This window comes from Nothobranchius furzeri, chromosome 15 (genome assembly GCF_043380555.1).
Source record: "Nothobranchius furzeri strain GRZ-AD chromosome 15, NfurGRZ-RIMD1, whole genome shotgun sequence".
Lineage (NCBI taxonomy): Eukaryota > Metazoa > Chordata > Actinopteri > Cyprinodontiformes > Nothobranchiidae > Nothobranchius > Nothobranchius furzeri.
The window spans coordinates 33,119,530-33,130,986 of NC_091755.1; the positions used below are offsets into that span (position 1 = coordinate 33,119,530).

Sequence of the window (11,457 nt, forward strand, 5' to 3'; positions counted from 1 at the left end):
GGAAAATTGTGCTCATACTGATTAATCAGTCATGTGTGCATGTTGTTGTTGAGCTGTACCAGTCAGTGCGTGTTTTGGATCTCGGTGTACACTGTCTACAAAACAGTCATGATGCTCATTACGAGTGTGTGTCTATGGACAGTCTTGCAGACTACTATCCATTGGCCACATATAATCAGTTTAGTCTGAACTTGATTGCCTTGCACCATTCAGTGTGTTACAGGTAAAAGACATGGACTCCATTGAGCATGCAATACAGAGCGTGCTACCACAGCTACAGAGGGAGAAGGTGGAAGCAGTGATTCACGAGTTTGAAACGACATTGGATGTGGAAGGGCCAGATGATCTTCAGTTTATCAAAGAGGCAGACATCAGTCACCTACTATCACCCATTCAGTGCAGAAGATTGATTAATTCTTTCAAAAGTCGTAAGCTGTCTCAATTAGCCTACATGTTTATGTTCACTGCTATTGTATTTTGATGGTAATGACTATTAAGATGAAAAATGTTGGAATGAAACAAAATTAACCATTATGTTTTTTGTGCCTATGTCAATTTGTTATGCAGATCCAAAAAGTCCTCAGCCTATCACCTCCTCACCCGTTTCTTCCCCCTCTAGCTCATTTTCAAATGAGCCTTACACCAGTCCATTAACCAGTCCACAAGGACACAGCAAATGGGTAGACGGATTTCAGGTGCAATGGGACAAAATGAGGCCCGCTCTCAAAAGAGCCATTGATGATGGTAATCGTCCAGAGCCAGGGGATCGCAGACACATGGTAAAAGTCATTGTTGATTCCATGAGAGAACACTGCTTGAACCCGACACGAAAAGACTGCACAACAGTAGCAAAAGCTATAACTCAGATGTATCCTGGCAGCTTTTTAGATAAAACAGATGAGGGAGAAATTATTGGATGTGGATACTTCACTTTACTGCAGCAGCTGAAAACCAGAGTTGAATATGTCAACAGAGACAACACACTCTCCCGCCTGAGGAGGCCCAGAAGGTCAGACACAAGTGATGATGACCAGCCGCCACCACCTGCCAAATGTGCTAAAATCGACAGTTATGGTTGTATTAACTGGCAGCCACAGGAGTATCCAGAGGGGGAAACGGCTCAATCACTAGAAGAAAAGAGGAAAGAAATGATAGATATTTTTACTCAAGATGGACCAAAGGCAGCTGAGAGAGGAAGGGTAAAGGAACTTATGACAAATACATATTCAAAACAGCGAGAAGACATCAATGCTGACCCATCTCCCAGCATTCTGGACATAAGTAAACGGTGGCCATTTCTCCTGTCTTGGAAGCTCTTACTTTCCCACTTCACTACCCTGACTGGTGTTGACCTGTACACCAGACTGAAGGATGACATGGATAAAAAGGGGAAGAGGCTCCTGGAGTACTTCGGATGTCAGGTGATGAGTTGGACCAAGGAAGTTAAAGCTCTTCTGAAAGATGCTTTAAAGGCAAACCGAGAGGGCACAGATGGTCTTGCAGCACTCCTGGTGATGACCCATTTCAAGGAAGCAGAGGACGCCCTTTTCATCCTTGCTGATGTAAGTTATTATATTGGTCTTAAATAATTCTTAATGTAAAAAGTTCTTTGTTAATTGTAAATAGGGATGCACCAATACACTTTTTTTCACTTTTGACACCATTATCTGAGGTTTAGTATCAGTCGATATTAGTGCTCAATTTGTGAATCAAACCTTCCCGGAACGCAAATACTGGGGGGGGGGGGGGGGGGGGGTTGGTTCGCTGGAGTTTTTGACAATTAAAATTGCGCCCACATTTTCTAAGTTAACACAACTCTTTTGACAACAGTAGTTTCAGCATCTTTACTGTCCCCCTGCTTTAGCACTCTCCCCTCTCCCCCTACGCAGCGGCCGCACAGGTGCTCCTGTCAGAGTTCCTGCTGCTCTAAACATTAAAATAATTATTTCATTTTCTGTTCCTCATGTCTGATTACATTCAATGGTGTCTGTTTGTTGCAACCAGCAGGTACAAAAACTAACTTGTTTTCATTTGACTATTTTTCTGTCCTGCCTGTTTATTATCTTCCTGCATCTCCTCTCAATCCTAAAGAAAAACTGCTACCTGGGTTCATATATATTCACCTCATGAGTTACCTTTGAACTGCAGTTCTAAAAGATCTACCGACCGCAAAAACAGCAGTCTGCGCGCCAGCCACACTGGTGATGAAGTCACCGGAGGACAAAACAGGTGATGCGCTCCGCCCCACAGCAGCGAAAAGCATCAGGCACAAATAACAGACAGAAAACATAAAAGGAAATGAGCCGACATGAACGATCGCGTGTTAAATTTGTTTTTGAGGTGGTGACACCTAATTGGATAATGTTACTGTGGCCGTGCTCAAGACGCAGATGTCTGGAGCACGTCAACGATCAGAGCTTTGCACCTATAATCTCCGGAGAGTCTGCATGAATAATGTAATATCAGTAGAACCAGGATCGTTTTCGGGCTCCCCCTGGGTGTGTAAGCTGAGGGCTTCCAGGGGAGCCTGTCTTCTTTTGGGGTGAGTCGGGGTCCCTTCAGCTGACCCGTAGTTCAAACCATGCGTATAGCACAAGTTGGTTGCGCGAGTTGCCGGATCCTAGCAGACAGTTGCCAGAACGGTCCTTTGAAAATAAGACAGTTCCTGGATCTTGTTCCGGCGAGATCCGGCTCAAATTAAGCCCTGGTCGATATTGATCTCATACCGATACAAAAATCCAACACTTTATTGCATAATGAACTACATATGAAAAAGACTGCACTGCAAAAACTGATTTCTAAGAAAGTAAAAACACTCCTTTTTAAACATTTTTCTTTTTAGTCCAAACAGATAAAAAAAAATCCCCAGAAAAATAGCATTACTTAAAATTAGCTAAAAATTCTTAACTATGATCCAGATTTTCTAGTTTTGAGTAAAAAAAAATCTGCCAGAGAGGTAAGCGGTAAGAGGTAAAAAGTTGCTTGGCTAGAATTTGTAAAACTAGCAAATAAATTGATTGTTTTTTTACTTAACTTGAGCAAAACCTTGCGAGACTTCATAACTGCTGCCTTTTAACTATGAACTGCTTTAAATTCCCTCCAAATTGACGGTCAGTCGAAACAACGGAAAATTTGCAATACGTGCTGGAACAGAGCACGTTGCTCTTTTGCCGCTGACCGCTCCTGCATGTCGCCTCCTGTGGGTCGAACCCTTAATAAACACTAGAAATCCAAGAGGCCTTTGCAGCGCTTTGCTGCCCGGGCCTAATTAAAAGACAACTTAGATGTGTTTTTCCTTTTTCTTTCTTATTCTAATGCTTTGCTGGAGTATTAGATCGAGAGCAAAATAATGTGATCAAAGCATCCCTAGTTGTTGCATTTTGCGTTTTGTCCTGTTCTCTCTGAGCCTCAGTGGATATACCAGGGACTGTCTTCTACATTTGCCAATTGTAAAACTTAAAAAGGAGTCTGTTAAGCTGTGTTAAACACTGTTTACTGTGTTTTTATTTATTTATTTTGTAAAAAGTTTAATTGTGCATTTTGTTCATCTCAATTCGTCAGGTTACAACAACTCCTGCTGATGCAGAGGAACAGTTCGTCCTCCCAAGCACCCCAAGGCTCATCGCACTTGGTAAAACTGTCATTTAGTAAAAGCAGATATAGAGAAAAATAAATCCTAAGTTGACATTAAGACTAGTGAGGAAGTGTCATTACTGCAGTGCCCGGGGAGAACATTCCAACTATGACTTGGTTGGCTGGGGATGAGACAATGATCATCCCCAGCCAACCTCCTGCCCACTCAGCCACAGCAACACTTTGCCAGGAAAGAAGGTTTGCGAAGCAGATCGCTCACGAAATTCGTGTGCTGCCTGCTTTTCCTCTATTCACATCAGGCACAAAGTTTTCCGTCGCAATCAACAAGCGCTTCTGCTCACCTGTTGCATTTCATTTTTTAACTATGTTTACCAGGTATTAGCCCCCATTTACTGCTCTTTTCCTGTTTAAAAACACCCCACGTGCCTTTGCTGTTCTGTGTGTGTGCACACTCAAACACCCTACCTATTTATATCTTCGGAAACTGCGCCGATCCTGCTCAGCTCTTGTGTAATTAGACCAATTCCTTTAAAATTGGGTTCGTAAATAACTTGGTGTTTTTGGTATGAAACAATGCTACTGTATATATTTATCTTTGAATTAAACGTATTTGTTTATCTAAGCAAAACAGGTTCTCCCCCTCCCCATAGTTCAGCCTACACTGCGGGAATGGGTGTGTTTAATTTTCATCTCTAGTCTGTTTAGATACACAAATATGATTGCATTTATCAATCGGTGTTTTGTTTGAAAAATAGCTTTATTTTGTTAAATTTCATGGCCTGCCTCTTCTGTCTTTGACTTCCTGTCAGAACTGATGCAGCTCCCTTTCATAAAAAATAGAGCACACGCCAAAACAATTGTCACATGGCGTGAGCCTTCCCAGTGCTTCGCAGCTGCTGTGAACGACACCATAAGTCAACAAGGGCGCCGAATAGAAGCGCTCTTTGTTCCACGATGCTTAGCATCACTTCTGTGTCTGATGTGAACTATGTATCAGACATTACTTATTTGTAATTCAATTGTTGTTTTATATTTGATTATTGCAGGAGACACTATGTGGTCTGCGAACAAGTGGATGCTATCCATAGAGGGCAGAGTTGTAATCCCACTTTTGCCTCCCATACCGGATTTTACAACTGCCTTGGCTGTCCTGTTTGCCAGTTTCTATGTATTCAACATAGAATATCAGGTGGAAGCAGTCACAACACTGGAATTCGTTCAGAGGTATTGCTAATAACATTCTAACTTAACTTTGAGCTACAATTAAATTCAAGTTTATTTACAAATATTTAGAAAAATCTTAGAACTCTTCATAGTGCTGAAAGAATAGTAATTTAAAATTAGAACAGTCGGACAATAACTAAAATCATTTGCTCATACAAATATGTTCATTCAGGACAATAAACGCTGTAAGTCTAAATATCCAATCGGCGCCAAAATCATTACTATGTTTTAGCTGCACCTTGACTCTAAAGCTGCTATTCGTAATCTGCAAAATAAACTAGCTTACTCACTCAGAACTCTCACCCCTCCCATCAAGTAGCAGTCCTAGGCCATGCCCCCCTGAGGAAGTGCGGTGATGTTCTGCTGCAAAATGTGCTACAGGCGTAATGAGTCATGGAGCCACGTACATGCAGAAGTCTGTTTGTCGGGTGGGATTGTTTAATCATTGGTTTTGGACCAATCCATGTTTTTGGCTGAAGTTTAGACAAAAGAACCACTTAATTATCTATGTTTTTCTTTAATCTCCACAAAATATTTCTAAGAATGTTGTGTTAAAATGTTAATAGGCATGAAAAAATCTGTTAGATTACTTATTTTGCAGATTAAAAGATAGCAGCTTTAAATTTCTTATCCTTTCATGTTGATTCCTATAAGCTTTTTGATCTGTTCTGAGAGGACTTTTGTTATGATGATGTGCTCACCAAACTGTCCATAAGTTATATTAACCTATATTTTCATTTCTGTTAGGTTCCTTGCCAGGATCAATCCAAATTCCATCAAGTGCACAGCCAAGGTCCAGACGAGCAGAAAAACTGGCAGAACTGTGAAGAGAAAGACAACGGATATAAATCCACGCGTCGTTTCATTCATGAACGCCTTCTCTGCATTTGACTGGCAAAACAGCTAGCTTAAGGTGAGGTTCTGATACTGGTCACTACATCTATGAAGATGGGTTTGGTCTTTATTTGTCTTAAGTAGCGTAAACATATGGAGCCCATAAGGGGACATGAGCAACAAAAATCTTGTGCGTACCAGTAATTTTCTCGTGCGCACAATTTAATAACTTGTGCGTAAGAGATACTTTATCATCAGCTAATAAAAGTTAAAAGCCAGATGTTTTTGTCAAAAATTGGAATAGACTTTAATCATGAGTTGTTGTAAGATCCACATCCCTACTGGCTATATTATTAGAATTATTCTCACAATCTATGACCTAATGCTTGGATGTGACCAGAGGGCTCATGCTGTAGGCTATGTGCGTTTGTAACAGATCATAGTCTTGGATTTGGAACTACAAAAACAAAGAAAAACGCTGAAATGAGGAAAAGCTGGCCAGAGAAATGGAATGTGCAACATTCCTTGGCACCCCTGGCTACTTTATGCAAAGAAACTTCATCTTCACTCATCACTACAGTTAATGGCATGCTACACTTGTAACGGGGTTGGGCGATTTGTATAATTTTTCCAACCTCCAATTGTCAGTCCAATAACTGACGATAGACGATACATTCGCAGATGTGTCTCTGAGCAACATAATCATGCACCGATTGAATTGCGAAAAAAAAAGAAGCCCAATCATGGATATTTTAAATGGAAGCACAGTGCATAGATGTTTGATGGAAGAGAAATTTATATTCTTCCTACTTATTGTTTAATTTTGAATCTGGTCAAGTGTACGTCACAACGGTTGTTATAAACACGTTTATAGTGTTATAAAGAAGCCTCATCTTTGTTTCCCTGTGGCGCACACCATTGTGGTATTTTATTTTACTTAAATATTTTCTTGTTTTAACATAGGCGTTTGCACCTGGGCGCATTAGTGACTTTGCAGGACAAAATGAAGGGAGTGAAGCATCCTGTCAGAGACATTGAGGATCTTTGTGTCTCTGGGAGGAAGCAGAGCCACAAGTGAGCCTCGTGAGGAGAATGGCGAACCTTATTGCAAAGCCAAATGCTACGGCTTTTTACATTACATTAGTGGTTATTTTGGTCTTGATAATGTCGACAATAATATCGTTTATTGTCAATAATTTGTTGAACAGCATTCCAGGTCAAGATGAACCTTAAATTAAATGAACCATGCAAGGAGAAATTCTTGGGGAAAAGATTTTTATTTTCACACAGGGATTAAGGATGGGTGCCGAATAGAGTTGGCTATCGATTCAAATTTCAAGAGTCGATTTGATTAAGATTCTCAAGATTTAGAACCGATTATTGCTATTCAGTTCAATTTGCTATATCCATTCAGGTCAGTGAACTCTTCTTTTTTTTTTTTTTGCTGTTACCTGACTATGTAGTTGTGCAGTATATTAAAATAGTAACATTCAACAACAAACTAATGAAATATTAGCAGTTTAAAATGGCTGTAAGGCCCAATCTCTCTCTCAGAATGTAACTTTTCACAAACAAGCTGTCTGAATCAGCAAACTGAACCAGGAACAGCCAACAGAAGATGTAAGATGTACACACAAATGCATCAATGGAACACAAACCTAGGGCATTATGAACAATAAGAAAGTAAGAATCCATCCAAAAGCTATGTGCTCACACACACACACACACACACAAACACAAACACACTTATTATTTGATTTTTATACTGGCCTCACTAAACACAAATGCTTTTTAACCATATTTGTCAGATATATTTTTTGGCTTGAACAGCTTCAGGGTTGACCTTCCCTTAAATGTAATCATTTGGTCCAAGAAAATGTCCATGTCTGGACCACAGATGGCTGGGATACGTGGAATATTCATTTGTGTTGCGCTCCTTGACTTCACATTCCCTCTTCATCTGTCTTAATTAGCTGAGTTTTTTATTGTGATTGTTTTATTTTCAGGATGTTGCTGTGGAGCAGCCCTACAGAACTAATGGACTGGGTGAGGGAACCTAAGAGGCAAGGAGTCTGTACCAACAGTACAAATTTTTTTTTACATCGTGGTATGGAAAAATAGTGTTTTTTGTTGATATGTCAATGCCACTGTTTTGACTGTTTTAAGGTTATTGAGGTTCGTAATATTGCAATATGTTCACAACATGTTCTAGAAACACGATGGTGATCATGTATCATTATTTATCTGGATACTTCTATCCATTGTTTTAAGTCGTTTTTGTGTTCTTTGAATACACAAATGTTCACAGCATGTATACAAAAATGTTGACATGTTATTGCCTGTTTTTATAGATATGGCTATGGCTAGTTGTATTGTAATGTGTGTACAACATGTTCTAAGAACTTAATGATTATTATACTTTTTTGACAATGTTATCTGTGGATATTTATATCCATTGTTATAGAAATAAATGGGCAAATGTAACTTTTGTTGTACTAATTTATTTAGTAAGATACAGCATAACATAAATCAAAAGAACACCTGCAATATTTTAACTTTAAAAGACAGTAATGCAATTTTTACTATACAGTTAAAGTACTATTTTTTAGCCAAAAATACTAAACTTGGAATTTACTGTTATTTCATTTATAGGTAAAACACCAATGGTGTAATCACAAGCGCAGCAATTGAAAAATTAAATTTATTTTACAGTGAAACATGGTAGCAAAATTAGTTAATTTATAATTGCAGTAATCCTACTGTAAAAAGGGAAATTCATGCAGTGTTTTGAAGTACGGTTACAATAACAGTACTTTTACATAAACAGTAAAGCACTGTGTGTAGTTACAGTTAATTTTGCAGTTATCCCAATATTACTGTAATATAAACAGTAATATATAAAATTTACTGTGTTAGATTTTGAAGTTAAAATAATGTATACTATAACAAAACATACAGTAATTGTTAGTTACTGGGTTCAGTTCTTTAGTTACAATACTGTATTTTCTTTTACAATAACTTACTGGTTTATTACTGTGAATTTTACAGTGTGTTTGTTATTTAATTTTCATAGTTACAATCACGTTACTGTAATATATACAGTGATACACAATATTTACTCTTTTTAATTTTACAGTAAGTCACTGCCATAACACATACAGTAAGTGTTAATTACAGTGTTCAGTTCTACAGCTAAAATACTTCTTTTTTTTTTTACAATAACTTACTTGTCAATTGCTGCCGGTTAATTACTGTGAATTTCACAGTTGGCTGGTTATTTAATTTTACAGTTACAACAATGATACTGTAATATAAAAACCAGTACATGATATTTACTGTGTTATATTTTACAGTAAATAAATAATACTGTAATAGTACATACAGTAAATGTTAGTTACTGTGTTCTGTTCTACAGCTACAACACTGTAATTATTTTTACAATAAACTTACTTGTCAATTGCTGCCGGTTAATTACTGTGAATTTCACAGTTTGTTCGTTACAGTGTACAATAAGAATACAATTAAACAAAAAATACTACCATATAGGCTAGAAAATGCAATAGTAATCTCACGTGATCCCTTTTCAATATCACGGTGGTTGTTGCAATGGTAGGCTGCACAAAACAGGCGTAGTTTTGTTGTTTTGTACTTTTACTTAATTTAAATCACTTACTATACAAAAACAGGCGAAGTTGCTCACTCTGCATTGAGTTTGGAGAGTGTGGAGACCCACTGAATATGGCAGCAACGCAGTTATTCTCCAGCGCCCATTCTATAACTGTAAACATAATGAATATGGATTCACCTTCTTACCTTGTACAGAAATCTTAATTATTCGCGGGCTATAGAAGTTCAATGACTATACTTTTTTTCTCCCAAAAAAGTTTAGTTAGCAGTTTTCATTCAAGTAAACAAAGACTTCCCACGACGATCTGGCTGCAGACACTCAAACACTACAACCGGTAATGCCTTTAGCAGAAAGAGGCAGGATCATTAACTCTTCCGGAAGAAGTGTTTTTCCGTTCAAAACTATTTTGAAGTGAAGTATTTCTTAGTTTTATTTTTAAAAATTGTGCAAGCACAATATATTTTTAAAGAACTTTATTCATCAATTTTCAAACAAAGGCACAAAATCATTTAAAAGTACAAGCTGAAAAGCATTACAATAAAAATTTTTTATATATTAGCACCTTATAATAATCATATATCTCGAAAACCACAGCAGCACAAACGACCGTTTTTACTGCACAAATGAGCACAAACATAGCACTAAAAACGTAGCTTGGTCCGGTTCATTTTGGACCTATACCTGAGGGGATGGTGACCCCTGACATATGAAATAATGTTAAATATTTTAAAAACCATAGCAGCACAAACAACTATTTTAACGGCACAAATCAGCACAAACGTAGCACTAACCATCCACCTCTTGCGTGGATTTCTGATGTGGGTGGTGTGTCAGCTTTATCTACTGTCTGCCGTTGTTTAACGAGCAGAAACTGCTCTGAATCCCCCTCCTCTACCCCATGATAAGTCATTAGCCTCTATTGTGAGGGAGTCTTTGCGTTGATAAGGTGCAGGAAGATGTGACCTAGACTGAAACTGCTTAGGAATGAAATTCAAACCTGCATTACTGGAAAAGTGAAACCTGAGTCCCCCTCCCCCATTTAAAAAGGTTTTTCACATAGAGAAAGGGTTGGAGTCGTTTCTGCATGTTAAACAACAATAGACAGCTACAGTTTATAAGATTGGCTCTCCCATATTCCAGTCAGACTTGACAAAGCTCCTCGGATGAGAAGGGAAATGTCTTCAAGAAACCAGAGATCCTGTTGCCTTAATTTGAACCCTTTTGGATTACAATGACCTGGATGACTGAGAACCTTCATCAGCATACACCAACAGTGCTGGAAAACTGTTGTTCCATTTCTTTCCAGGGCAGGAAACTAACTCCTAGTTGTTTTAATAAAACAATACTATTTTGACAAAATACAAACGGTACTAAAGATCTGTGATTGTATTCAGTTACTTAAAATAACCACTAACAGTAAAAATAAATAGATGGTTTTAAAAAACCATCTCAAACTTTAGGGAAGCTGGGATTAAATTTATGAGTGCTTCAGCACTCTAAAAAGCAGGCTACAAACACATGTGAGGAAGCTTCATATTCTCCTACTGGCAAAAACGTTAAAACGTTTAGTACCACGTTTGGCCACTGGAGGGCAGCACATTCCCATCTTTGCTTCTGTAAACGGTGTTCTATTTTTTTGCCAGCGAAGGGCAAACAATCACCGTTCTTTCAATGAAACAATAGTTATAAAGCAAGTATACATTTTGTTTTTACTAAGTAAGTCTTGTAAAAGTCTTTTTGGACAAAATACAAACACTAAAGTCAATCTGTGATTGAATTCAGTTACTGGTTACGTAAAAATAACCACTAACAGTAAAAAATAAATTGATATTTAAAAAATAAATCTCGAACTTTAGGGAAGCTGGGATTAAATGTAAGAGAGCTTCAGCACCTTCAAAAGCAGGATAGAAACACCTGTGAGGACGCTATTGGCTAAAAAGGTAAAATGTTTAGTACCAGCTTCGGCCACTGGAGGGCAGCAACTCTCCTTCTTTCCTTCCCTAAACCGTGTGTTGTTCTATTTTATTTTATTTTTTTGCCAGGAGAGGGTGTAAATCCCCATTTCTTTCAATGAAACGATACATATTGAGCAAGTTTTTTCTAAGTAAGTCTTGTAAACATCTATTTGGACAAAACACAAATAGTACAAAAGATCTGTGATTGTATTCAGTTTCTTA

At 38.0% G+C, this 11,457-nt stretch overlaps 1 protein-coding gene across 1 annotated transcript; it reads left to right on the forward strand.

Annotated features, from left to right (window-relative positions):
- Window positions 1-232: 232 nt before the first annotated feature.
- On the forward strand, window positions 233-8,122 carry LOC129162867 (sterile alpha motif domain-containing protein 3). The gene is made up of 6 exons (XM_070545198.1): window positions 233-428; window positions 568-1,562; window positions 3,562-3,631; window positions 4,641-4,818; window positions 5,566-5,731; window positions 7,659-8,122. The coding sequence occupies exons 1-5, from the start codon at window positions 233-235 to the stop codon at window positions 5,723-5,725; spliced, it is 1,599 nt and encodes a 532-aa protein (XP_070401299.1). The 3' UTR covers window positions 5,726-5,731; window positions 7,659-8,122.
- Window positions 8,123-11,457: the final 3,335 nt, after the last annotated feature.

Coding starts and splice junctions, on each gene's coding strand:
- LOC129162867 (XM_070545198.1), top strand. CDS start 233: ATGGACTCCATTGAGCATGCAATACAGAGCGTGCTACCACAGCTACAG. Junction 1,563..3,561: donor CCCTTTTCATCCTTGCTGAT/GTAAGTTATTAT, acceptor TCAATTCGTCAG/GTTACAACAACTCCTGCTGA. Junction 4,819..5,565: donor ACACTGGAATTCGTTCAGAG/GTATTGCTAATA, acceptor CATTTCTGTTAG/GTTCCTTGCCAGGATCAATC.